Source organism: Kogia breviceps, chromosome 4 (genome assembly GCF_026419965.1).
Source record: "Kogia breviceps isolate mKogBre1 chromosome 4, mKogBre1 haplotype 1, whole genome shotgun sequence".
Lineage (NCBI taxonomy): Eukaryota > Metazoa > Chordata > Mammalia > Artiodactyla > Physeteridae > Kogia > Kogia breviceps.
The window spans coordinates 132,845,436-132,872,362 of record NC_081313.1 but is presented as its reverse complement, the minus strand read 5'-3'; the positions used below and the strand labels follow the sequence as shown (position 1 = coordinate 132,872,362).

General features: G+C 52.1%; 3 protein-coding genes across 4 annotated transcripts; 2 read left to right on the top strand and 1 right to left on the bottom strand.

Annotated features, from left to right (window-relative positions):
• The first annotated feature begins 489 nt into the window (after positions 1-489).
• CLTB (clathrin light chain B) lies at positions 490-19,104 on the top strand. 2 transcript variants are annotated; one of them, XM_059063532.2, is made up of 6 exons: positions 490-1,273; positions 6,275-6,321; positions 13,317-13,434; positions 13,702-13,813; positions 15,741-15,794; positions 18,659-19,104. In XM_059063532.2, the coding sequence occupies exons 1-6, from the start codon at positions 1,087-1,089 to the stop codon at positions 18,828-18,830; spliced, it is 690 nt and encodes a 229-aa protein (XP_058919515.1). In that variant the 5' UTR covers positions 490-1,086; the 3' UTR covers positions 18,831-19,104. The 2 variants fall into 2 exon arrangements, with proteins under 2 accessions (XP_058919515.1, XP_058919514.1); XM_059063531.2 differs by lacking the exon at positions 15,741-15,794 and having other exon boundaries at positions 736-1,273.
• A 1,826-nt stretch (positions 19,105-20,930) lies between these two features.
• On the bottom strand, positions 20,931-21,927 carry HIGD2A (HIG1 hypoxia inducible domain family member 2A). Its single transcript, XM_059063534.2, has 2 exons — positions 21,708-21,927; positions 20,931-21,353 (listed from the first exon to the last, which is right to left on the bottom strand). The coding sequence occupies exons 1-2, from the start codon at positions 21,859-21,861 to the stop codon at positions 21,187-21,189; spliced, it is 321 nt and encodes a 106-aa protein (XP_058919517.1). The 5' UTR covers positions 21,862-21,927; the 3' UTR covers positions 20,931-21,186.
• Positions 21,049-26,709, top strand: NOP16 (NOP16 nucleolar protein). Its single transcript, XM_059063533.2, has 5 exons — positions 21,049-22,247; positions 22,338-22,446; positions 23,599-23,668; positions 25,394-25,500; positions 26,248-26,709. Exons 1-5 carry the CDS (start codon positions 22,141-22,143, stop codon positions 26,389-26,391), a joined length of 537 nt encoding a protein of 178 aa, XP_058919516.1. The 5' UTR covers positions 21,049-22,140; the 3' UTR covers positions 26,392-26,709.
• Positions 26,710-26,927: the final 218 nt, after the last annotated feature.

Sequence of the window (26,927 nt, the reverse complement as noted above, 5' to 3'; positions counted from 1 at the left end):
CGCATCTTTCATTTCTCTTTTCCAGGTTATAGTTGACTTTCAGGTTTCAAATCAGAAAGAGAAAATCCCAAAGCCCAGATCCAATGGTGGTTCTCCAGGCCACCCAATACCCTGTGTTTAAATGTCAGAGCGCCTTTTACACTGTGCTGTCTGGCCATTTCCCATCTGTAGGCCTCTTAGGTTGTAATCTCCCCGTCGCCAAGGCTCGGTTTTACTGTATTTTGGAGACTGTTTATTCAGAGTGACTGAGCGGCAGGCTGCCTGGATAAATTAGGTCTGCCTTTCCCAAGCTGGTTCATACTTAAGGGACATTTAAGGGACCCAGCCTCCAAGTAGGGACCCAGTCAGGACACACAAACTCTGGCAGTCTGAGCTGAAGCCTCACCGAATGAAAGGAAGTGTTGAAGAAATGCACGGAAGCAACACGGCCTTGTGGGAAAGGCCCTGGACTTGCAGGAAAGATGCAATAAAGCCGTGGGACTTACTGTCATTTCTCCAAGGCTCATGATAATGGGCTTCATAATACCCGCCTAGCTTAGGAGAAGAAACTTTTGCAGAATGAATCAGGAGCCAGGTTGCTCAGCGACTACCCCCTCGGTGCTCCCGAAGCCCGGGCTGCCAACCTGCGTTGGCCCTGTACACGCTATGGTCACTTTCTCCAGTCCGCTTCGCCTCTAGACCCTGCGGGAGCTGCGCCCTGTCCTAGTGTCCTGGAAATGCGTGCTGCTGGCCCAGAGCCGGGAGCGCGGCCCGGGCCTCTGGGCCCCTCGGGCTGCGCCGCCGTCCTGCTGCCGCCCTCCTGTGGCCGCTGCGAGGCGACCTCCGGCCGTCCTGCGGGCCTCCTCCCTCGGCCGGTGACATCACCGCATTCCCGTCCCGGCTCCTCCCGCCTGCAGCCGCAGTGACAGGCGAGCCGGGCCCGGTGGCGGAGAGGAAGTGCGGGGCCGCCGCGCCGAGCCTGTCCCCGCCGAGACCGGCTCACCGGGGCGGCTCGGGTGACAGTGTCGCGGCCGTCGGGCGCAGGGCGGGGCACGCGCCGGGCAGAGCCGAGCGCCAGGCGGACGCTTCAGCAGAGACGTGGGGAAAATGGCTGATGACTTTGGCTTCTTCTCGTCGACGGAGAGCGGGGCCCCCGAGGCGGCCGAGGAGGACCCGGCGGCTGCCTTCCTGGCCCAGCAGGAGAGTGAAATCGCGGGCATAGAGAATGACGAGGGCTTCGGGGCACCTGCTGGCAGCCAGGCAGCCCTCACGCAGCCAGGACCCGCGAGTGGGGGTGAGTCAGCCCGGTGGCCTGGGGGTTGGGGGGCCTGGGGCTCGCACCCGGGGTACCGGGTGGAGTGAAGAGGGCCTGCTATGGCCAGCCAGGAGCGGGCCTGGGGCTAGTGTGTACCTGACCGGGACCTGGAGGAGACGCAGTGGGGACGGGGGCGGGGATATTTTGGAGATCCCGATCTGAGGCCTTGCCTGGGGCTGTGGATCTGGTGGCTCCCAGGGTAGAAATTCGTCATGACATTTCATCCCCAAGCCAACTCCACTATTGCCTGGCTCTGGAATCCAACACAGCCCAGGCTTGAGCTTCCCAGTAGGCTGGCTGCCCAAGGCTGAGCCCTGCAGGTCTGGGCAGAACCCCAGATCTCCCTGCCCCTCAGAAGTAGCTCCCTCCTAACAGCGGGGGAAGCAGGGGACGCTGAGTGCTCCAAGAACTCACAGACCTTCCCTGGGGAACACCTGCCATCCTGCAGTCACTGGTCTAGGCACTTTTCTTACATTTAATCATTTCATATGCATTATTAAACCCATTTCAGAGATGGCAAAACCGAAGCTCAAAAGGTACACTACTGAAACAACTAGTAAGTGGCAGAGTGAGGACTCTAAACCACTTCTCTCTAACTCTAACCCTTCCCACCTGACCACACTGTCTTCCATATGCCAGGCTCTGGCTCTGAATTAGGCACCAGGGTGGGGGCAGGAGCACAGAGGGCTTCAGTCAGATGTGGTCCTGTCCTCCTGGGGTTTGTAGCTCAATGGTTTTCCAAAGGTGGTCCAGGACTCAGGATTTGGGGCCTGGTCCTTGCAATACTGTGTTTATCAACAATGTTCTTAAAGTATCTAGTAAAAAAGTAGATATCACTTTAAGGGGTACCTCCGAAACAGCGCTTGCTTCTTGTTAATGTCATTTTGGTAGGAGTTTATGGGCCTGTTGGAATAAGTGGTACCTTACATTTTTTAAAAAAATGTTTACAAGTAAGGATCCTTTTAGTCATGTTTGTATTCATTCAGCATTTACTGAGCACCTACTGTGTACCAGGCCCAGTGGGGATAGAGATATGAATAATACAGTTCCTGTGGCTTGAGGAGCTTGAAGCATCTCTGTATCCTCTTGGTATGAGAAACATAACAAGCCTTTTGTAACATATAAGAAACTGGAGGCCCAGAGAGCCTGAATATCTTGCCCAAAGTCACACAGCCATGAGTGACAGATCTGGGACTTGATCCCAGGCTTCTCAACTGTGGGCGCCATGCTCTTTCAAATGCTGTGGCAGTCACCCTGGGAGGTGATGAGATGTAGAGGTAGGGAGGGGGGGTCTTTTGCTACCCAACCAAGCCAGCAGTGGAGGACTTCTGAAGAAGGAGCAGCTCCTAGCACTTCAGCGGGACCCTCACACATCCCAGGGAATTCCTAGGAAATGTGGGCCCACGTTCATGTACCAGTATTCATTTGTCCACAGCTTCCCCTTAAGACCACCAGCTTCCCCAGTCGGGTTGGCCTGGGAGAGGCCCTGCTGGGAGAGCCAGTGTCAGAACCACCTAAGAGAGAAGCAGGTAGAAGTCAGGCAGAGGGCCACAGAGGTGGCTGGGGGTTGAGCAGGCTGTGACCTCTCCCAGGACAATGGGGCTCCAGGGGTTTACAACCTGGATGGGAGGTTTCCTCGTCGGCAGGGGTGGTGCACAGATTGGCCCCAGACCTGAGGTGGCAGGGAGAGAAGCAGGGACATGGCCCTCTGAGGGTCTCCCAGACTCACAACCACTAAAGCTTCAAATGCTCAGCTGCTCTGCTGAGTGGGGCATGGGGATCCAGGAGGGGTTATGGGATGGCGGCTCAATAGGTGGCCAGATAGGATGGAATTGATCTGATCCTCCTAGGCCTAGACGGTGATGAGCAAGTAATCCCCCAAGACCAGTGATGAGTGCCAGAAGCCCAAATGAGGTGCAGAAAATGTGCCTTGGGCTGCTGGGAGCTGAGCGGAAGCTCCCGCAGCCAGCACCACTCATCACTGCTGGGTCTCGTTTCTTAAATGATGCCCCTGTGCTGAGTGCACTGACGTTGGGCTCACAGGTACCCCTGGGGAAACTGTTTAGTGTGGCCTGAGCCTGAGCCACTTTGAGTCTCTCCTCTGGGGCTGGAACTACGGCCTGCCTGAGCAATGGATACTTTGTTTCCATTCATCAGCCTTGGGTAGGGCCCAGGAGGTGTGTACATTTTCACACCTACATTTCTAAGCACTCCACCTGGCTCTGACCCCGACTTGCCCAGTCATTTCCTGGCAAGCCCATTTCCCCGATGGGCCTCAGTAACCTCTCAGGAATGTTCTGGACCCTTGTCTGCCCCCATTCCAAAAGGGGTCAGGGATCTGAGAGAAGCAACACCCACGGGGTTATCCTTGGGACTAGTATCTGCCGTACTCCGGTTCTGCCGGCTTCAGACTGTGGACACGTGATTATCAACGTGCCATGGGCTACTCACTGTGGGGACAGAGACTTGTAATTCTGTGTGTGGGTGTGTGTGGATTCCCAAAGAGGTTAAGCCTCATTCCAGGGGAACACTCATGGTTCCAGGGGAACACTGAGAGACTGGGGCACAGAGACTTTCTGAAGGCCAGGGTGGGCACCTGTGGACAAGGGGCCTGAGGCTGGGACTGGTTGGGGGGGGGCACAACTTCCCCTCCAGAAATGCCAGGTGCACAGACCAGCATCATCTTGAATGGACCCTGGTAACGTAAGGCCCTGGTAGAGGAGATGCCCCAGGAGAAGAAGCCACTTTGCAGAAGATGCTGCCACTGATTTAGGGGCCAGGCCACCCATGCAGGAGAAACCCCATCTGAATGAGTAGGGAGGATGGCTGACAACGGTTGGTCAAAATCAATCACTGTTTGGCTGTGAAAACAAAGTTGATTATAGTCTATATCAGCTGGGCATTATTTCCATGGGATTAAGTATCCTTCTCTTCAGTCCCCAAGCTGAAAACACTGTCACCGTTACTCACAGCTCTACCTGGCTGGTAAAGTGTACTTGTCCATCTGCAGTGATCTCATGCAGCCTCCTGTGGGTCTTGGCTAAGAGGCATTGCAGTTTCTGAGACTCCTCAGGCCTTGTAGATAACAGTGGGCCTCCAAAGAGCAATTCAGCTTCCATTTAGCCAACACTGCTCACCCTTAGGAGCTGAATGGGGCACAGAGCCTGATAAGGGAGTGAATGACCCGTAGGAGGTCACAGTAATCTCATAAGAGCATGGGGGTTTCTGTACGATATTCTGGGATACCCCAGAGTTGAGACCTTCCATCAGCACCCAGGGAAGTAGGGGAAGTAGTAGAGGGCTTCCCAGAGGGGGTGACTTGTGAACTGGGCCTTGGAGAATGACTGGCTCCCAAAGAGCATTCTTTAGTGAGGGAAGCAGGAAGAAAGGTGTGGGATGCGGCATAGTGTGTTTGGGGAAGGAGGAAACCAGAATAGAGTTTGTGGGAGGGACTGGTGGGAAGTGAGACAGGAAAAATGGTCAGGGCCAGATTGTAAAGATCCTCACGAGCTATGGGCCAAGGTTCAATGTACTCATTCAACAAATATTTATTGGGCTCCTATTATGTGCCAGGCTCTGTTCTAGGTGCTGGATCCCAGCAGTGGACAAAACAAAGTCCCTGCCCTCCCAGAGGGCATTCAAGTGGGGAAGACAGATAATAAGCACATACAAAAATAAACATATCAGGCTGTGGTAGGTGCTACAGAGAAAAGAACTGCCCAGGGGAGGAGGTAGGGGTGCTGGGGGATGAATGTCAGGGGTGGTCAGGGAAGGCCTCTAATAAGGCAGTGTTTGAGCAGCAGCTGAAGGGTGTGAGGGAGCAGCCCACATGGAAATGGGCAGGAGAGCTTTCTAGGGAGAGGGGACAGCACCTGCCGAGGCCCCAAGGAAGGAGCAGGCCCTGTTGGCCACCATGGTCCACAGGAAGTGGATTTCCTTTTGGTTTGTGTTCATTATATTTTTAATTAGAGGAGTGACATAGGTAAGTGTATGCTTTTCAAAACGTCAACCTTGGCAGCTAGTTTGAAAGAGGTTTGGGAGAGGGTGAAGTTGGAGGCAGGGAGGCCAGTGTGTGGACAAAAACCATTTATTCCTTCTTTCTTTAATGCACTGATTCATTTGCTGATTCAACAAATAGTTTCTGAGCGCGTCCTAAGTCACAGGTACCATGCACGGCTCTGGGGAAGATAGTGGTGAGGATAATGGACACAGGCGTGCCTGTCCAGGTGCTTGCCACTAGCGGGGCAGACAGGCCAAAGTAGTTGTACAGGTGGGCCAGGCAGAGGGCAGAGGGCAGAGGGCAACTTTGAGGATTCTTGTTGCAGCAGAAGCCACAGGAGTTTGTGACTAACCGGATGTCAGGGAAAGGGACCGGGAGGAGTCATTGTTTAGGTGAGGGCAAAATCGAATCCTTCTGGGAGGGGCAGGAGGAAGAAAAATAGGCCAGGTGCTGCCTGGTGAGGGCTGTGATTCCTGCTCTCCCAGGTGGAGCCATTGCTCAAGGCACCACAGGGACAGGCAGAGACGCGTAGGCCCCTCTTCCTGAGCCCTCGCAGACTCTGCCCTGAGCCTCCAGAGCCTCTGCCTGCTCACCGAGCACAAGCTCCACAGACAGTCGGGCCATTCCCAGTTGTGGCTGAGGGGAAATTAATTTCGGGTAGGTGAGGAGCTATTACTGGCTGGGTGACCCTGGGCAATCACGTAGCCTCTCTGAGCCTCAATTTGAGAATCTGTAAAATGGGTTGTTAACAACTTTGTCGCAAGGCTATGGTGAAAATCAGACATCATAATGGCTCTGAGAAGGCTTTGTGCACAGTCAAGGATTGAGCCCAGGTTATTTTTGTAGTCATTACGTGTGCATGTAGGGTGGGGAGTCAGTACGCACGTGGACATATACAGAGGTTGCTACGGGGGCTAATATAAGACCCTGCTTGCTATAAGCTGAGCAATGAGTGATGCTGTCTCCTGTTCTCTTTCCAGCTGGTTCTGAGGACATGGGGACCACAGTCAATGGTGATGTGTATCAGGTAAGCAAGATTCTGTCGTAGCAGGGGAAGGGACCGACAGCCTGGGTCTCAGTAACTTTTGGCCCCCATCATGGGTAGGATTAGGGATTCAAGTTCAGTTCACTGGGATGGGACCATCAAGAAAGGTTTTGACGTGTTTTTTTTGGTCATGTAGGAGAAGGGGATGAAGAATAAGGACCACAGGGATCAATGGGGTGTGGCCTCAGGTTGCCCGTGATGGTGTCCAGCTTCCAGAGGGAGAGATTAAGTGGCCTGCAGTGGCATGGACTAAAGGAAACACAGGGCCCTGCACACGTGTGTGCCATTGGTGGGAGGCTGAACCCAGGGGTCATCTCCACCATGTCTGAGCATCTTAACTGGGTGAGCCTTGGATCCAGAGATTCCACTTCTCAGAATTTTCCCAAAGGAAATAGCGGGACAAGGACACACAGATTCTTTGCAGGATTATTTATAACAGCAGACAAACTGGAAACAACCTAAGTGCCTAGTATTGAGGGCCTGGGTAGGTAAATTGGAAAACCATTCTGTTGTTAAAAAGAGCAGTCAGAGCTTTCTGTATTGACATGAAAAGATGCCTATAATATAGTAAATGGAAAAGCAGCTTGCAGAATAATGTGCACAGTATGGTCCTGTTTTTTATTTTAGAAATATGTTTTCATGAAAGATCTGAAAGGATGTGTACCAACTGTTAACAGTGGTTAGCCCCGAGCTTGTGGGAGAAGGGGAGATAAGGAAAGGGCTTTCACTTTCACTGGATTGTCTTAAAATTCTTTGTAGTGATCCTATAACACACACGTGCACACACTCACCCCCCCCTCAAATAAAAAACAGCTAGTAAAGATATTTCTAGTTAAAGACTGCTTCATTCCATACTCACTTAACCCCCTCCCTTCATACATGCACAGATCATTTTGAAAGTACTTAAAGAACTTGGACCACAAATAGCATCCTCAGGACCCTACAGATGCAAGAGTCTTCACCTCCAACCTGCAGATACCTGGGTGGGGGCAAAACCTTCACTGGATAAACTTTAATTCCCACTGGACTGGCTCAAACACCCTTGACTGCTGGAGCTGCGGCTGCAGGATCTCCTGAGCTCTGCTTCGTTGAGGAGCTGGCCTCCTAAATCCTCAGGGAGAACAAACAATACTTTCTTATGTAAGAGGGATGGGCTGGTACCTTACACAGGGCAACTGGCCAAGTCCCATTTCTGGAAAATTACTCAACTACCAGCAAGCTAGAAAAGTCAGTCTCTAGGACTTTAAGGGCTTCGTGTCTCCCTGGGCCTGAGAGCACCAAATAAGCAGCACTGACGCCGGTAGAGTTTGGCAGAGCATTGAGACTCAGGCTGCTCCTGTCCTGGCCACACTCAAAAGGACATGGCCTGACCCAAAAGGTCTGTGTCCTAAAGTGGCCCTGGAGCTGGAGATACACTTGGGACCGGAGAAGTACCTAGAACACCATGAGCAGGATAATTTTCCCTTTCTATACATTAGGATCTTGAGGCCTTCTCCCTCACTGCCCCAGGCCTTGCTTTGTATTTAATGGATCTGAGAAACCCTGGGCCTCCTCCCCAATCTCGGTGGGAACTCTTATTCTCCCTGCTACCAGAATAACCCCAGCTATGTTTATCTGTAACTCATTTCACATCTGTCATGCTAGCATCCTTCCAGGTAGGGGAGGGGTCACAGATGAGGCGAGTCACTCAGAAGCTTAGTGGCCAAGTTCAGGTTCATCTAGGTCTCCTGCCCCTGATCTGGTGCCCTTTGTACCATCCCCTTGTTGCTGGACAGGGCAGGCCACAGCAGCCGGCTGGCGGGTGGGAAGCCCCTGCGGACTTTTCTTAGGAGGGAGCATAGAGCAGGGTCTGGCTTGTGCACCCCAGGCTTTCAAGCGTCCTGGGCAGAACTTTCCTGCTACCTTTCTTAATCTTTTCTGGAAGGCTATGGGCCACTAGGGGGGTCCAAGTGTGAACCTGATCCCCAGCAAGGCCTAGGGATAAGCCTGCATCCCCGTTGAGCTACTTAGAGGAATCAACAGCTCAGCTCAGCTTAGCTTTAGCTGGTCAATCCCACAGATCGGTTATGCCTCACCCTCCTGGCTGTCCCTGGAGTCACACAGCACATGCTCGGCCAGCATGGCCCCCCGGAAGCCCTTGTGGTGGTATCCAGTGTCCAGCGGAGGGGTCCCTCGGGAGAGGAGTGCTGGGGAGCTGGGCTGAGACAAGCCTGGCCCTGACTGTAGCCTGTGGCCTTTTGGTCCTGGCCATGCCTGACCCCTTCCCTTTCGAGCTTGGGAGGGGCTCAGAGCATTCCTGCAGCCCCTGGTGAACCCTCCTGGGCTGCCAGCCCCGCTGGCGGCTGACCCGATTTCCTCACTGTGACAGTCAAGTGATTAAAGAGGAGCCCGGCTGTGGCCCTCCTGACCTCACTGCTCACTGGCAGGCGCAGGGCAGGAAAATAGGTCCAGAGAAGCTGGAGAAGGGGAGCCAGCAAACAGCTTCTCAGGGCCTTGTCTGCTGACAGCATCACTGTTTTCTTCCTGGTTGTGGCGATGGTGCAATGCAAGCCGGCCTGCTGGGGGCCTGCCATGGGCAGTGGTGAGCCCTGCACCTCTGCCACCCGTGCATGTGCATGTGCATCTCCGCTACAGGCTACAGGGGTTGCAGGGCAGTTATCGCATTCAGGCCCCATTTTGCACCCCGAGTGGGATGTTGTCACTCACATTTGACAGGTGGCGAAACCTAAGGAGCCCAGGGAAGGGACTTCTTAAAGGTCGCACATCCAGTGAGTGGCAGGAGGGGACTTAAAGCCCAGTCGCTCTGATGCTGTGGCCCCGAGCCCTCCGCATCACTTTGCAGGCAGCCCCTCTTTCCTTCATTTAGTCAACTCGCATTCTGAGTGCCATGCGCTGTGCTCAGGGCCTCGGATGTTAGAGGCAAATCCCATGGATGTTTGTCCTCAAAGAGCTCAAAGGACAGAGGCCTGAAAGTCATGCAGGATGGCAAGGGCTCGGGTGTGGGGCTGGTCTCAAGAGTTCTTACTGTGCATCAGGCACCACCCAAAAGCTTTATGTGGATTAACTCATTTCATCCTCCCGACACCCCTACGAGGTAGGTTTTGTCATTATCCCCATTTTACAGATGAGGAGGAGGATGCACAGGGAGGCTTAATAGCTCTATAGTTGCACAGCTGGGAAGAGCTGGGACCTGAATCAGGCTCAGGTGCAGACGCTGCACTGAAGTCCGAGAGTGTGACAGGGACGGATGTTGGAAGTGGGTTCCAGGCCGCCCAGGGGCATGTGGGTGGTCCTGGCTAGGGGGACAGCATGTGCAAAGGCACAGAGGATAAGACATGCAGTCTGGGGCTTGCCTGGAGCCTGGCACCTGCTGCAGAGAAGGGTGTGCTGGGGGAACCTGAAGAGACCACGGGTGCAGGGCTGCTGTGCCCTCAGGTGGGAGGGATGGGGGTTGGGGGGGCGGGCACAGCTCCCAGCCAGAGCCTATTACTAGGCCGTGCTGGTGGAGGACGCAGGCCCAGCTTGGCCAGGCTTTGTGCCCAGGGCCTGGGCCACGGCCACCTCTGGGCACAGCATGCTTGGACCACAGCAGTGCCCCGGATGTGCAGTGCAGCTGTTCTAGGCTCCGCCTCCAACCCCCAAGACCCAGAGAAGCTCCAGGGTTTCTCAAGCTGCTCCTACACCCAGATTGCTCCTACATGGGGCGCTGCACCTACATGGGGTGCTGTGGCGGGCTGCGGCAGAGGAGTTTGGATGGAGTCAGACAACCTGCACTTCATTTCTGGCTTTTCCCAGCCGGACGGCTTTGGACTAGTCACTGCTCTGAGCTGGATTTCTCACTTGTGAAATTGGGATTAGAAGCCCTGCACTGCTGCCTCCGCAGGTCTGTTGAGAAAAGTGCTCTGTAGCCCTGGAAGCTGCTTCTAAATCCCTGACCTAGCCACTAAGTGAGCCAAACGGGGTACATGTGTGGGTGTGAGAGAGACAGGTGGGGAATGGGGCGTGGGGCAGTGGGAGTGGGGGTGCAGTCTCTAATCTTGGGATGGTAGACTTATCAGGGAGACCAAAATCACGTGACACAGAAGTAACTTTGGTCCCTATTGTCTATGTGTGGCCACACGTGTAGCATGTGTGACACCCAGGAATTCAGTTTGAATTCTGGCCCTGCCATTTCCTGGCCGGGTGACCTTGGGACTTTGGAGCTAGACTTTTCCTACCTGTAAAACAAAGATAATGACACCCACCATGTAGGGTTGTAAAGACCAAAGAGAACAGTTTAATTGCAAGTCCTCTGCCAGTTTTAAAATGCTGTAACCTGTGAGTCTTAATTTTAGGGCAGTCTTGATGGAGACGGTGGGTCCTGAAGGACACCATGGGATGACGTTTGCCCAGAGGACCCCCCCCCAGCCCACCTCTCCCACCCCGTCTGCTCCACACCTGGTAGCATCTGTCTACTCAGATTTTTCCAAAGGCACTGGCCTCATGTGGTCCTTAAGCTGCCAGCTCTTGGTCTGAAATGCTCTTTCCCTATCTCTTCCCAGCCTGCTCTGCTCCTAGGCTAGAAAGGTCATGCCCTCCCTCATCCCCAGTCTTTTCATGACCCGTGTTATGCATGTACCCCAGCCATGGTCCTCATTTGTGAGAGACTCCCTCTACCAAGCTCCCGGATGATGGGCTGTCTCATTCATCCCTGACCCCAAGCCTGAACATCTGTTAATTCATTCAAGTAATGTTCTTGAAATCCTCCCACAGCCAGGCCCTCTATGTTCTACATACTATACAGAGACAGGCAGTCTCTGTCCTCATGGAATTCACTTACTGGGGGGTGGGGTAGGGTGGGGTGGGGAGGGCAGATAGTAAACATGTAAACAGACCAGGCTTTTAAGATCTCCTGAGTGCCAAGAAGAAATAAAATGTAGCACCTGGATAAACACATAGAAAGTAAAAGTAACTGCATTTGTCTGCAGATGGGACAGTCTATAGGATTGGGCAGAGGTCCTGGTAGCCTAGCCTCAGGACAGGGTTGTTCCCAGAACTGGAAAGGTACATCCGTGATCAACTCATGTTGTCCAGATTAGGGCCCTGGAAAGGCCCCTTGAGCTGTCTTGAGGGACTCTCTCAGTTGAAGTGTAATGCTGGGCAGGAAAGAGGAATAAGGACAGCGCCCCAACTGCCCCACCCAAGGGTGGGCCTGATCCGAGGAGCCAGGCTGCACCTCTCTGCCCTGGGCCTGCCCTTCCTTCTCCCCAAAGACAGCTGGAGATGCAGCCCTGATGTTCCATCTGCGTGTTCCTTCGCCCTGCTGGGAGACGCTTACCCAGCCCTTCCTCTGAACCAGCACATGCTGGCCCCGGGGGGGATCTTCATCCACATGGCCACTGCTTACTGAGCACCAGCTGTGTGCCCACAGCAGGCACCACTGCACAGATGTTGTTGGGTGGGGAGAAGATCCTCTGGTACTCGTGACAGTTTTGATCAGTGCTTGCAGGAGGAACACAGGGAGCAATGAAAAGATGGGACAGGAGTTCAGAGGCTATAAACAAGGTCCTGTCCTGCCCATCAGGAGCTCGCGGTCCAGTGGGGAGACACCCGCAGTAGAAGATGGGGGTGTGACAAGGAGCACAGAGAGGACAGGGTGTGAAATCTGTTTGCGGGCTGGGAAATATCCCAGAGCTGGTGACCTCTGAGCTGGAAACTTGTGGGGTGGAATAAAATTTCATCAGCTAGGGAAAGGAGGGAAGACAGCTGAAGGGCAAAAGCACAGAGGAGACAAAGGCGGGCAGCATGGGCGTGTGGGATGTGTGCAGACAGGAATGCACGGGGCGGACAGAGCTCCAGGGTGGGTGTGCCAGGAGATGGGGCTGGATCATAAAGTCTCCAGCTTTGCGAGACCAGAGGGGAGCCCCATCCTTGCTGGGCTGAGCCCTCAGCCTGCAACGCTTCAAGTCACCACCCTGGCAGGTGGTGTGGAGAATTGGGCAGAGCCCTGGCTTGGGAGCCAGAGGACTGGACTCTGGCCCTGCTTCTGCCACTGTGCTGTGCCTTCTATCCTGGCCTCATTTCCTCCCCTATAAAATGGGAATTAATAATAATAATAATAATAATAATAATAATTATTATTATTATTATTCTAGCTACTATTTACTGAGCCATCATTCCATGCCAGGCACTCTTGTAAATGTCTTATAAATATTGTTGCATCAAATCCTCACAACTAGCTCTTAGAGGTACTTTTATTACTATTCCCATTTCAGGTGAGAAAACTGAGGCCAGGCAAGGTTGAGCAACTTGCCTGGGCTACACACATATATAGCAGGCAGGAGAGGTGGGATTTGAACCCAGATGGTCCAGCTGCAGAGTCTGAGTTTTTCATCACTGTATACTCGTAGCTATGGCCACCCTGCCTACCTCAGGGCTGCTTGTTCACTCAGCAAATAGTTATTGAGTACCTGCTACATGCCAGGCACTGTGCTGGATGCTGGGGACACAGCAGTGAACAGGACAGGCAAGGTCCCTGTTGCCACAAGAGTGACATTCTGATGGAGGAGACAGACAATGAAGTAAGCATATTATAAAGTGAGGCCATTTGGGACTGTGTTATTGGGTAAATAAAACTAATAGGGTGGGGCTTTAATGATAGAAACACAGGGAACTCTCTGAGTGCCAAGAAGCGTTTGAAGTTCTTTACACTTTTTAAACTCATTTCATCCTCATACTAACCCTGTGGGGTGGGTGCTATTTTGTAGCCCATTTTATGATGAGGAAAGTGAGGCACAGAGAGGTTGAGTAACTTGCCCACGGTCACACAAGGAGCAGAATTGCTGGCAGAGGGCACAGCCAGTGCAAAGGCAGGGTAGTCCCAGGAGACAGTGGGTATGAGGTGGTTTGAGATGTGAGGGGGTGTCCTGGTACTCAGGCGCCAGACACAGAGGGGCAGGTGGACAGGCTGGGTACACTGCCGTGTGTTTGTGTCCTAGGAGGCTAATGGTCCAGCTGATGGCTACGCTGCAATTGCCCAGGTTGACAGGCTGACGCAGGAACCCGAGAGCATCCGCAAATGGAGAGAGGAGCAGCGGAAACGGCTGCAAGAGCTGGGTGAGGGCAAGGCTGAGTGTGCAAGCTGGGCTGGTCCCCCTGGCCCCGGGCTCCCCACTGGGCTGGCTCTCTGGGTGGGGAAGCCTTAGGCTATATGGGGCCCTGCCCCACCTTAGTGTGGGATTGGCCCTGTCCCATCTTAGTGTGAGGATGGACCCAGGGCTACCTACCGTGGCCGAGGGGAGAAGCAGCAGCCAGAAGCACAGCTGGCTGTGCCTCACATCCCTCCTGGAAAGCTGCTGTTCATTCACCTGTTGGGGGTTGCAGATGCTGCCTCCAAAGTGATGGAACAGGAGTGGAGGGAGAAGGCCAAGAAGGACCTGGAGGAATGGAACCAGCGCCAGAGTGAACAAGTTGAGAAGAACAAGATCAACAACCGGTGAGAGGAGCTATGAGGGTGCGAGGGGACTGTAGGGTCATGAGGGAACTATGGGGACATGAGAGTCCCTACGGGGACGTGAGAGGACCTATGGGGACATGAGAGGACCTATGGGGACATGAGGAACTATGGGGACATGAGGGAACTATGGGGACATGAGAGGACCTTTGGGGACATGAGAAGACTGATGGGGACATGAGAGGACCTACAGGGATATGAGGAGCTACGGGGACATGAGAGGACCTATGGGGACAGTGAGAGGAACTATGGTGGGGGGGACTGTCTCGAGGATGGGTGATTTGGTGGCAAGAACACAGAGGAAGGAGAAGCCGAACCCACAATGATGTTTCCTCAGTGGCCTGTGGAACTCAGCGCGCTGAACTCTGCAGAGCTGGTACGCCGTTAAGCTCTGACCTCCTCACCACGACAGAGAAAAGTGAGTCTGCCAGTCAGCAGACGAGGTCCTGGGACCCACTGGAATGTAAGCCAGGCTGTCCTGGAGCCCAGTGGCCAACAGCTCGGCCTGGGCCCCCTGTGGCCATGGTTATCATGACAGAGAACACAGGCCTGGCTGGAAAGGAAGAACCAAGCCGTGTGCAGGATTTTATTGCTTATAGAAATGAAGCCACCCAGAAGTGGCTAGAGAATAAAGGGAAATTAGTGGCCTATATAACTGGAAAGGCCAGGGATAAGGGCTGCAGACCCAAGACTCAGGCACTGAAACAAAGTCTGTCAGAGCTCACTGGTACTGCTCTCGGTCTGCTTTCCCCTACGTGGCCTTCACTCTTGGGCATACACCCCTGGGATGGGGGCAAAGGTGGCCACTAGCAGCTCCAGGCTTCTGCTCTATTTTCTTGGCAACTTCAGTGAAAATAAGCCTCTTGCTCCCAACAGCTCTAGCTGAAGTCCTCCACCTGACCTTCATTGGTCTGGTGTGGGTCACGTGCCCAGCCCAGGCCCAGAGATTGTCCCGGGGGAGGAACTCTCCCATGGACCCAGCTTGGTCGATAGTCCCATTACTTGGGTTGTGCATGGGGTCCGATCCCACCCAAACCACAGGGACTGAGTGGGGCAGCTGATGCTTCAAAGGACAATCATGATGCCCTTCCTGGAAGAAGGGGGACAGATGTTGATCAGGAAAGATAGCGGAGGCCCACTGGAGAATACCTTGCAGAAATGGTCTCAGACTAGAGACTGCCAGCAGCCCCTGCCTCTGAGGCTGTGCACTTCAAGGTACAAGACTTGCCAGGAAGGAAAAGGCTGGCTCTGGGAAGCCACCAGCTGGAAGCTGATACATGCCAGGCCCTGGGCCGGGCACTGGGGAGGCCGAGCTGAGAAGGACCCAGTCTGTGTCCTCAAAGAGCAGAGGAGGGAAACACACGGGTACGGCTGAACTCAGTAGTAGGGCCCTCTGCAGGAAAGCTGTGGAAGCAAGGGATGTGGGTCGCGGAGGGACCTCTGTGTCTGGGGACCTGGGCTTTGGAAGGTGGTTAGGAGTTCACCAGGAGAAAGAGGGCAGGGGGTGGGGGAGGGTATTCTAGACTAGGGAACAGCATGATATGAAAGAAAGGACGTTGCGCTTGGGCACCAGGGAGTGGCGGGAGAGAGGGCCGGAATGAGGGCTCACGTGTGCAGGGCCTCGGAGGCGAGGGGCGGGCACATACAGGCGGTGGGGAGCCACTGAAGGTTTGTAAACAGGGGGACTAATATGACAGGGCTGAGTTTTAGAAAAGGCCACCTGCTCGGGTGGGTGGAGGATCCCTGCTCTCCTCTCAGGACTGTGGAGAGTTGCCAAGCCTTCCAGAACTATGCTTCCTAACACGTCTCCAACTGGAGGTACTAACGCTGTCTCTCTTTCTCTTTAACCCTCTGCCTGTCTGTCCATCTTACCATCCCGTCTTCCCCCACCTAACCCCCTTCCCTCAAGGATCGCTGACAAAGCATTCTACCAGCAGCCAGATGCTGATATCATCGGCTACGTGTACGTGTCTCCTTTGCTCCTCTGCAAGGGCCTGTGTGTGGCTGGCAGTTTCTTGAGTCTCCCCCTTGTGGGGTATAAATGAGTATGGCTGGGCCTGGGGCAATGATCAGAGCAGGAGGTGAGCCTGAGGGGTGGGTGCAGGCACCAACCCTCACCTCCATCCCTCCAGCAAATGTTTATTGAGCATCATTGAGACAGCTTTGCTAAAATCCAGGCAAAGAAAAGAAAGGAATGTCCGGCCATCCCCAGGTGAGAGAGGCAAAGGGCAAAGCAGCCCAACTCCCTCCTTCTGGGATGCCTCTTGGAGGGGGGAGGTGGAGTGAGTCTTCTGTAGAACAAAACAAACATTGAGTGCTGGTGCTAGAGGTATAAAGAATGCACAGCCATCCCCTGCTCCTGCCCACAAGTGCACTGCTCCTCCTTAAAACTTCAGCCTGAATTTGGTCATGAGCCCCTGTCCAGACCACCAGTGGTTCCCTTTCACGTATTTCTGCTTTGGGGTCTAGTTGGCCCTGTGCCTGATCCAGACCAGAGATGGCAGAGATTTCCTCTTATGTCGCCCCACTGGCTGGTAGTGACAGCCTGGATGGTGTGCTGGGGATTGTGAAGCCGAAGAAAAAAATGCAGTGATGAATGTGTGATGATTGCCACGTGTGTATGTGCCAAATATTTGCTGTTCCTCGCTCTGGATACGCCCCTGGCAGGCCTCTGACACTGTTTGGGCTAACGCATCTCTCACAGATCATGGGACACACCAGAATAACAGCCTTCCACTCCTTCCTTCCGTCCGCTCTGCCATCTGTCCAGTGCCAGTCTCTGGTCAGACAGGAATAAGACACACACGGTCTGTTCCCCCCAAGTTGCTCATGATCAGGAGTGTGTTGTGATAAGAGCCACATGCAAGGACACGGTGGGCTCAGGGAGAGCCCGGGCAGGCTTCAGAGATCAGAGTCCGCTGGCCCTTAAAGTGTGAGAAGGAGTGTGCTGGGTGGGGAGGGTGAGAAGGGAATGGCATCCTAGGTGGGAAAAGCTGCTGGGGCAAAGGCAATGAGATGGGAAATATCTAGCGGCCTACAGCGCCTGGGGTGGTGGGAATGGGGAGAGAAGGTCACTTTGGAGCCAGTTGCAAAAGCCTGTCGTGAGATGTTAAAAAGCTCAGATTTGATCCTGAAGGCAGCGGGGAGCCATGGGAGGTTTCAAGCAGGAGAGGGGATGGAAGAAGGGCACCGGCGCTGGGGAATACCACAGGGGGTTCAGTGCTCCTGTTGCGCCCGAAGAAATGGCCCAAGGAGCACCCAAGGGAGTCCTGAAGAGAGGAATAATCTAGACCAGCGCTCCTCAGACCTCCATGTACCTATGAATCACCAGGGCCTCTTGTCAAAACGGAGATTCTGATTCAGAAGGACTGAGGTGAGGCCATGATTCTGCATTTGCAACAAACTCCATGGTGATGCCGGTGCTGCTGGACCATGAACCCCACTTTGAGCCACAAGGTTAGAGGGGAGCCTCTTGACCCAGAAGAGAGAGCTCCTACGATCGCTCCCCTCAGCCCCACTGGTCAGCCAATGCCACACAGCACCTTACATTTTCTCAAGCCTGCATATACCTGCTACGTTGTTTGATTCTCAGGCCAGTGAGACAGATCAGCAAGGTGGAGGCACTGATCCTCCCTTCCCAGGTTAGGAAATAAGCACACACCAGGGAAGCAAGATCACTAGCGAGGGGCCGGGTCACCTGATCTGGGGCCCGGCTCATCCTCGATCCTGTGGGATCACCTGGAGAGCTCCCTGCCATCAGTCAGTGCCTGGCACGTGGCAGAACCGGCCCTGCTTGAGATGCAGGGGGCTTCTAAGGAGAAAGGAGCTTTAGGGACACTTGTTGGCTAAACGGGACACAGACCCAGCCCTTCCCACCCCAGAATCCCTTATTGCTTTTCTCTTAATGACTCCCATGTTTAGGTTTTGTCCACTAAACTACAGCTATTATACTTTGTTTCCCCGTTGTTCCTTAATCAGTGGCTTCTATAACTGTCAGCCTGATGAAAAACCCACCAGTTTCCATCCTAATTTGATTCTAATCAAAGGCAAAGACTCCAGTGGAGCATTCCTCAGGCTGTGGCGCCACCGAGATAATAGTTATTTGGGGCTAAAAAGAGTTCTGTAGTCAAGTATGCTTGGGATATGGCAGATTCTATATCCATTGTGTACTCACATTCGTGGTGCACATAAGCACATTAAAGGCTTTGCAAGTCTTGTTTTGAAGATCTTCTTTAACTGATTCTTCTATACATTTTTGACCACAACTCTTTTCTAAAGAACACTTTACAGGGTCCACAGAACCCAGAGGCAATGCTGAACCAGAGACTTCAGCTAGGGGGTTAGTCAATGTCCTGCTCAGTTTTTGGAAATGTTGAAAATAGCTGAGGTACTGCATTAGTTCCTTCAAGGGCCTTTAGGTGTCAGGAGCCCCAGTTTGGGAACTCTTGACAGAGAGGTAATGAACAGACAGTGCTGGGGCAGGGGTAGGGGGCTACTTGAGCTACAGTGGCAAGGGAAGGCCTTTCTGAGGAGGCAAGGCCTGCACTCAGACCTGAATTACAAGAAGCAACAAGCCATGAACAGGTCTGGGGGAAGAGGTGACGGAAAGTACAAAGGCCCTGAGGCAGGACCAAACTAGGCTTCCTCTGATGGTAAGGCTGTTCCTGGGGGCCTGAGGTCAGAGGGCCCAGGGCTGGGGACGAGACGTCTAGACAAAGGACCCCAGAGTAGGCTGGACAAAGCAGCCTTGCTCAGTGGGAGCAGAGCATCACTGATTAAGGGGAAAGGCAGACAGCTATGAAACCTCTGTCCTATCTCCACCTGCAGGGCATCTGAGGAGGCTTTTGTGAAGGAATCCAAGGAGGAGACCCCAGGTACAGAGTGGGAGAAGGTGGCCCAGCTGTGTGACTTCAACCCCAAGAGCAGCAAGCAGTGCAAAGACGTGTCCCGCCTGCGCTCGGTGCTCATGTCCCTGAAGCAGACGCCGCTCTCCCGCTAGGAGCCTGCCACCAACATGGCCACCAAACAGGAGCCGGGCCGGGCAGAGGAGGAGCAGCTGCTTTGGCCACAGGGGGGAAATGCCTCCAGCAGCTGCTGCACAGCCTATTCCGTCCCTCGCCATCTCCCGGGGCCGGGAAGGGGAACCCTCACCCCTCTCAACTGTCATTCCCTCACGGCCCTACGGCCCAGCCCCTCACATCTCTCGGTTCACAAAATTGTGACTGTCCCTCCTGATGTATTTTTTTTTCTTGGCTTAAAGGGTGTGTTGTTAACTCTTTTTACACTTATTTATTATCATTCTCATTTCTCTGGAAGCCACAACTGGTGTCAGGGCTGTTTGTGCTTAGAACTTTCCCAGCTTCATGGGCTTGAGAGAAGGTAGGGCTATTTCCCTGGTAACCCAGGAGCTCCCAGCTGGCAGAGGGCATCCCAATCTGTCTATGTCTGCTGCCTCTAGCCCCAGGAGGAAAGACAACCTCTCACAGAATGCTTTTGCAAGCTTGATCCTTTCTGATCCTTGAACAAACCCGTGACATAGGGATTCTGTTGGTCTGTCATATAGCCACAGACACCCAGAGGGGAAGCAGCTTGGAGGGAAGAGGCAAGACCAGAGGTTCCCAGTGGGGGCTTCCTTTTTGCCTGGGTGAGGGGCTGGTGAAGGTAGCCTCTGCCACAGCCCTTCCTTGGGATTGGTCAGGACTCTCTGCCTCTTTCAGCTGTGCTCTTCTGTGGATTTGGGAGAAACAATCAGTGACAACACCTTCCCCTTCAACAGAGTTGCAAACAGGTTATGTTCAAGCCATTGTGATCTGAACAATGTTTAAAAATATTTAATTGCCAACCGTTATTAGTTTCCCAGAGCTGCCATAACAAAATACCACAGCGTCTGGTTTAGAACAACAGAAATTTATTGTCTCACTGCTCTGGAGGTCATAAGTCTGAAATCATGGTGTCAGCAGGGCCATGATCCCTCTAAAGGCACTAGGGAAAGATCCGTGTTCCTTGCCTTGTACAAGCATTACAACAATCCTGAGTTCATCTTCACATAGCCTGCTCTCTATACGTGTCTGTTGCTGTGTCCAAATTTCCCCTTTGTATAAGGACACCAGTCATATTGGATTAGGGCCCACCCTACTGACCTCATTTTAACTTGATTACCTCTGAAAAGGCCCTATTCCCAAATAAGGTCACATTCTGAGGTACTGGGGTTAGGACTTCAACAAATCTTTTTTATTTGGAGTGGGGGAGCCCACAACACCAACAGTTAAAAATAGTGGCCATCCTCTCTAGAAGTGCCATAGTCCTCACCACTTCATATCTGTTCCTTGTAGAGGCCAAGGGTCACCACAAGTACTGCTTTACATTTATAATCTCTGTCTTACAGCTGAAAGAGCATGGTGGTGGCAAGAAACTTAGCTGGCCTAAGTCATCCAGCTGGTGTTGAAACTGATGGGAGTTATGGATGGAAGGAACCTGAATCCGAATCAACACTTTAGGGCTGACTGCAGACCAGGAACACCTGTTTGAGACTTTGCATGAATGAGAAAGTCATGAGTTGCCTCTCTTCTAGAGGTTGCTCAGGTCCCCAGCCTCCTTTTATCCTTAGCCATAAAACACTAGGTGCTGCCACAAACCACTGGCAAGCTTTGGGATTATGCCTTATGCTTTTTCTGTTACACCAGGCTGCTTCTCTAAGCCTCAGCTTCCTGGTCCATAAAATGCATCAAGAACCAAGCTGAGATGGTCTAGATCCGTGGAGTCTTAGGTGCTCTCAGGAGGTGGGATTGGGGTCAGGAGCAGAAGTGGAGGGCAGAGCCCCGTGCCTCTGACAGAACCATGGCAGGCCTCATATGAAGGAAGGTTTTCTACTGAAAGTTTGAAAACTGTTGGAAAGATCAGTTTTTTGTTTTTTTTTCATATAACATCAATGTAGAGACTCTCTACTTTTAATAAATACCCCAGGGTGATTGTTACCAGGAAAGTTTGAGAATCAGTAGACTATTGGAATTCTAAGAGCCCCTGCAGTCTTTAGTCTGTTTTCTCCTAAAACCAAAGACCAAAAACCATGAGGGTGAGACTGGGAATGAATTCACCAAACTACAAGTGGATCAGAGTTTATTTATTAAGTAGGGAGTGGAGAAGGTGCAGCACAACTAGAAGTATGCAACCCCGCAAACTGAACCGAACCTGAGATTCCTGAAAAAAATCTGTCGCTTACACAATTGGCCACTTCTGCCCCCACTGATACAGGGGCTTGTCAGGGGAGATGAGGGAATAATGCCAGTGGCAGGACAGGTGGTTGCTCCTGGAGCTGGGAACGGTCTCCGCGGAGCTTTCAAGGCCAGGCCACCGACTCAGGGTCGAGATTTCAGAGTGGATGCAGCCACACCCATCAAAATGGCTACGACCGTGAAGCCCTGGGCGGCGATTCGGGTGCGCATCATGAGCTGGGAACGCTGGCTCTGACCCCGGTGGAAGCAGTAGAGGCCGTAGGTAAGGGCGGCCGCTGTGCCCAGGCAGCCTGAAGAGGCGACAAAGCAGGTGGGAAGCAACCTCTCCGCTTTGGGCTCCCGCCCCCGGGGTCAAAATCTCTAAACAGCTGCTGAGGAGAGGGGGGTATGGGGTGGAGCTGAGCTGGGAGGGGCTGGCCGAAGCTGGGGTCCTCCGCGTCAGAATCGGCCCCATCTCAGCTCTCCAATCCCGTCCAGCTCCTGCTGCAATCACCGCCCAGCCCCTCACCGCCCGGCCCCTTCGCTACATCTCTGGTCCACTCTCATTCCGGTCCTCCCCTGGCGTCCCCGGTCCTCCCCGATTTCATTCCCCTCTACATCACTGTCTTCTTGGTCTACAGTACCTTTAGCGCCCGCTTGCTTACCTATGGGTACCATTGGGTTCTCGCGGGTCTTGCGAAGAAACTTTTCCTTGAAGCTTTCTGAAGTTCTGTATACACTGGGGCTAAAGCCGTCAATGACTGGGGGCTGCGATGGTTCAAAGGGTGCCTCCGGAGTGACAGGGCCAGGAGTCGCCATGTTTTAGGCTACAGCTGCTGAAGAAAATCCGGACGCTAAACCCGCCTCCTGATGAGGTCATCCAAGAGGGCGGGGAAAAGGACTTTGCTCAGTGTTGTACGCAGGTGTAATCCCTCATGGCATTCTGGGAGTCGTAGTAATGGCTGCTGTTGCTGCGAGGAGGACTACATTTCCCCAAAGCCTGCGAAACCACGCACTCACTAGCCGGAAGCAGTCGCTACATGAGGTACTTGGAGTGAGAGGCACCGAGTCTGAGTTATTCGTGCTGGGGTCAGCGCGATGCCTAAAGCCAAGGGGAAGACCCGGAGGCAGAAGTTCGGTTATAATGTTAACCGGAAGCGTCTGAACCGGAATGCTCGACGGAAGGCAGCGCCGCGGATCGAATGGTGAGGGGACGAAGGTTCAGGAGGCAGGGGGCCTCGGGCGGGACAGCCGGCGAGATGATGGTGACGCGATCGCCCTCTCTTTTCCCGTAGCTCCCACATCCGACATGCCTGGGACCAGACCAAATCGGTGCGGCAGAATCTGGCCGATATGGGTTTGGCTATGGACCCCAACAGGGCAGTGCCCCTTCTTAAGAGAAAGGTAGTGACGTGGTAGGGTCCCGGCCCTTGCCCTCCACCTCCCCCCCCGTCCCCCCCGCCATACTTAGCTGGGTTTCAGAACTTAATCCTGTTTATTATCTCCCTCACGCCCTTCCGGGGTTTGCGACTTCCCCACGGCCAACTCGGGCCAGGCTGTACTGACTGTGGCTGAGGGTCCCTTCATACTCCCTCCCCCAGCACACATTGGACTTGGGTTGGAGCTTCCCCTTTCCTTCTGCACTTACTTTTTTTCCTCTGAAATTAAACTGTTTGGGTCCCTTGGCATCTCAGCCACATTTTCCAGAATTTCTCTTTTTCTACCCTTAACTTTCCTAATAAGTAGTTTGGAATCTTTACTTACACCTTTCCTCAGTTATCCAATCGTCCTTGGTCTGAGGCTTCCCTAGGGGTAGTTTTTCCCAGGGCTAATTTCTCTGGAATAATTCTTTTTCTGGACCGCTCTCAAAAATACCACCCCTTTTCACTCAGTAACTTCTTTCCTGCTTTATTTTAATTCATTGGCACTTGTAAATATTTGATGGTATATTATATTGTGTATTTGTTTATTGTCTGTGCCTCTTTCCCCCAACATAATCTCCTGGGGACAAGAATCTGTGTTCCATTCACTACTAAATCCTGTGGTGCTTAGGATGTGACTAGTGCTCAATAAATAGTTAACCTAATGAATGGGCTTACTGATTGGATTTGTCCCATTGCCTTCAGGCATGTTTCTTTTTATCCCTTCATGCCAGAAAATGGCGCTACTGTTTCTTGAACAATTATGAAGCTATAGCCAAGCACCGTCAGCTTGCTCCTCTGCACAAGAGATGTCTGACATCTCTCCCTCATTGTAAAGTATAAAGTGATTTCACGTGCATTGTTTCATTTGCTAACCACACAGTTAAGTGAGGCAGGCAAAGGGGTATTATGCCCATTTTATAGTTAGGCACAGAAAGATGAATTGCTTACTTGAGCCTCTTGGGAACCACGAAGCTTCCAGGGCATTAGTTCATTTTGTCATCTCTTCTTGCCTTTGTGGAGGGATCCTTGTGGGTAATACAGTTGTGTTGGGACGGGCAGGAGCCTTTAGACTTTCCCCTCATCCAGAATCTTTTCCTGTGTCTACTGGTCTCACAGTCTCTGTTCTCTGCAGGTAAAGGCCCTGGAAGTGGACGTGGAGGAGAGGCCTAAGGAGCTCATGCAGAAGCCCTATGTGCTCAAAGGTGGGTGTGGGCCACATTCATCCTGCTCAGTTAGAGCTGCAAAGGACCCTCAGATGTTCTCATTTTACAGATGGAGAAACTGAGGTTCAGAGGGAAGAAGTGAGCTGGTCTAGGGCTCAGCTTGCAGAGTTAGGACTGTGTCCCGGCTGAGACATTTTCAGTCTACTGGCTAAGCTCCAGTGTGTGAAGGGAGGTCAGAGATGTTCAGGGAGGATGTAACTATTGCCTGAGAGGATAGAAGAGAAAACGGTAAGTCTCAGGCACACATTCAGCTTCTTATGAGATTAAGGATGAACAGATTTTTTTAAAGATTCCACCATGTAATCTTTCCAATGATAAATCCAATTTTATGTATAGTAAGGCTATAGAGACTGAATATTAAAACAGAAGAGGGTAAATTCTGCAGGGAAGCAGGAATACTCTGGAATATTCTACCCATCCTTCCTCTTTCCTGTCTGTGATTTTTAACAGTTCTCCAAAAGTTTAAAATATCTGAATGACCAGACATTTGATATAGAATTCTGTGAGTTCCTGTCTGTAGTCTATTTTTTTTTTTTTTTTTTTTTTTTTTTGCGGTATGCGGGCCTCTCACTGTCGTGGCCTCTCCCATTGCGGAGCACAGGCTCCGGACGCGCAGGCCCAGCGGCCATGGCTCACGGGCTTAGTTGCTCCACGGCATGTGGGATCCTCCCGGACCGGGGCACGAACCCGCGTCCCCCGCATCGGCAGGCGGACTCCCAACCACTGCGCCACCAGGGAAGCCCTGTAGTCTATTTTAATGATTCTTATAAGAGTTACTGACTGCACAGGACTGTATATACAAAATCATGTGTACTCTCTGTAGTCAAAGCTAATCTTAAAAAGTTTTACTTTTAATTCTTTAATTAAAACAAATTTTAATTGTGGTTAAAAAGCACATAAAATTTACCATCTTAAATCATTTAAAAATGTATAGCTCAGTAGTGTTAAGTATATTCACATTGTCTTGCAACAGAACTCCAGAACTTTCATCTTGCACGATTGAAACTCTTTACTCATTAAACAATAATGCCCTGTTCTCCCCTCCCTGCAACCCATGGCAACCAAGTCAAAGATAATTTTGACTATAAGCAATTTTAGCACCTAACATGGGATAAGATTTGACTACCTCATTTCCATGAGCTAGCTATTTTTCTCCCTTCATAGATGAGGAATGGGGGAGTATTTACCTAGGTATTTTAGGTGTGAGGCCATTATTGGAGTTTGGCTTTTCCCCTCGCGTGGAGCAGAGAGGTGCCTCAGGCCCTAGTTCTTACAGCTCGAGTTCTCATTTATTCACACCTTTCCATTTCACATATTGTTATTAACTCTTCAAGAGGTTCTCAGAGAGTTTGAGAGCTGGAAGGGAGCCCTGTCCTGTGGACAGGCAATGCATTAATCTTCATCTCTGTCCCCAGGACCTGGCACTTAGTAGAGATTTTTAGTTTGGTGCCTTTCTTTCACCCATCTGATGCCCAAGAGCGGTGACTTGCTTTTCAGTTCATTGCCATACTGATAGATGCTTGTGCCATAGACAGAGCCTGGGACCTGAGGGGCTAAAAAGAAGTTTCTAGCACTGAATTTGCAGATGGAAAAGCTCATCAGATGGTTGGTGTAGCAACTCTTGTGGCTTGGGATTGACTGAGCAGCTCAACTTGTGCAGGAAGCAAAGCCTTATTCCCTGTCTCTCGGCTTCTTTCAAATCAGACCTAGAGGCAGAAGCCAGCCTTCCAGAAAAGAAAGGAAATACGCTATCTCGGGATCTCATTGACTATGTTTGCTACATGGTGGAGAACCATGGGGAGGACTATAAGGTGAGTGGCTTAGGCCTGGCAGGAGGAACCACTTGGGCCCTTTGGGAAGGTACCCTGGACCATTCAGGGTCTGATATGCTTGGCTAGTGCCTGTTTCCTGAGACTGAGTGGAAACAGAGAGGAAAGAGAGACCCTAAGAAATGGATGTCATTGACAGAATGCTTATAATTGGATAGACTGAGTGGCCTGTGGTTCATATCGCACTCATTAATGTTTTACTTGCATGGTATTTTTATTAATCAACTTGAACTACAGGTGACCCTTGAACAACTTGAGAGTTAATCTGTCTATATTTATAGTTGGTCCTCCAAGTTTGCGTTTCCTCGCATCTAGGGATTCAACCAACCATGGACCATGTAGTGCTGTAGTATTTGCTACTGAAAAATATCTGTGTATAAGTAGACCCATGCAGTTCACATCTGTGTTGTTCAAGGGTTAACTGTAGTTGCCATTTTAATTATCGGAGGTTTCAAATAAAAGTCCTTATTTTTGGCTTCTCCTAAAAATTGAAATCTGGGTACACTGGACCCCTGTGCCCAGGTGGGATCAGTTGGCAATGGATGGAGAATGAGCTACTCACCTGGTCCCAGCTCCTGCCTAGTCCCTGAGGGCATTTCCCCACATACACTATGGCTTTTGAGGTGAGGAATCTGAACCTCAGGGATGGGAAGTAGCTTGCCCAACTCAGGGCTAGGATTTGAACCTTGCCTGTCCAGCCTTCTTCACGTGGCCCTTCTCCCTTCTTAGGCTATGGCCCGGGATGAGAAGAACTACTATCAAGATACTCCAAAACAGATTCGGAATAAGATCAACGTCTATAAGCGTTTTTACCCAGCGGAGTGGCAAGCCTTTGTCGATTCATTGCAGAAGAATAAGATGGAGGTTGAGTGACTGGTTTACACCTGCCCCAGGTTGAGGCTTCCTCCTGGACCAGAGAAGCTGGAGCCAGGGTTTAAGGCAAGGAGAGGTGTGCGGCTACAGATGAGGCTAGCCAAACCCCATGGAATCAAAAGGTTATAGTGCATACATACACACACACACACACACACAAAATCTCTCTCACGCTTCCCTTTGGGGAAGGCACTGTCTCCCAGAGGCTTCAATTTATGTTCTTCTGGAGTCTCTGGGAAAAGCCAGAACCTGCTGTTTTCAGAGTGGGTGGTTTGTTTGAATATAGTCTGTGTACAATAAAATACAGTATTTTACTTCTCTGATGGTTTTGTATTTGCCCCTCCCAGCCAAGCCCTGGGGCTGCCCCTGCAAAAACCTACTCAGCCAAGGTAAAGAGGCCATTCAGCCCTTTTTGCTCCATATTCACATGCCCTTCTAGGCACTGCCTCCCTCCTCTTCTCCCCTGTTCTGGTTCCACTGCTCTCTGCCTTGGTTTCCTGCATAGCAGTTCCACTAACGCTTCTACAGAAGCCTGC

Coding starts and splice junctions, on each gene's coding strand:
- CLTB (XM_059063532.2), top strand. CDS start 1,087: ATGGCTGATGACTTTGGCTTCTTCTCGTCGACGGAGAGCGGGGCCCCC. Junction 1,274..6,274: donor GCCAGGACCCGCGAGTGGGG/GTGAGTCAGCCC, acceptor TTCTCTTTCCAG/CTGGTTCTGAGGACATGGGG. Junction 13,435..13,701: donor GAAACGGCTGCAAGAGCTGG/GTGAGGGCAAGG, acceptor TGGGGGTTGCAG/ATGCTGCCTCCAAAGTGATG.
- HIGD2A (XM_059063534.2), bottom strand. CDS start 21,861: ATGGCGACTCCTGGCCCTGTCACTCCGGAGGCACCCTTTGAACCATCG. Junction 21,354..21,707: donor GAACCCAATGGTACCCATAG/GTAAGCAAGCGG, acceptor TCGCCTCTTCAG/GCTGCCTGGGCACAGCGGCC.
- NOP16 (XM_059063533.2), top strand. CDS start 22,141: ATGCCTAAAGCCAAGGGGAAGACCCGGAGGCAGAAGTTCGGTTATAAT. Junction 22,447..23,598: donor TGCCCCTTCTTAAGAGAAAG/GTAGTGACGTGG, acceptor TGTTCTCTGCAG/GTAAAGGCCCTGGAAGTGGA. Junction 25,501..26,247: donor ACCATGGGGAGGACTATAAG/GTGAGTGGCTTA, acceptor CTCCCTTCTTAG/GCTATGGCCCGGGATGAGAA.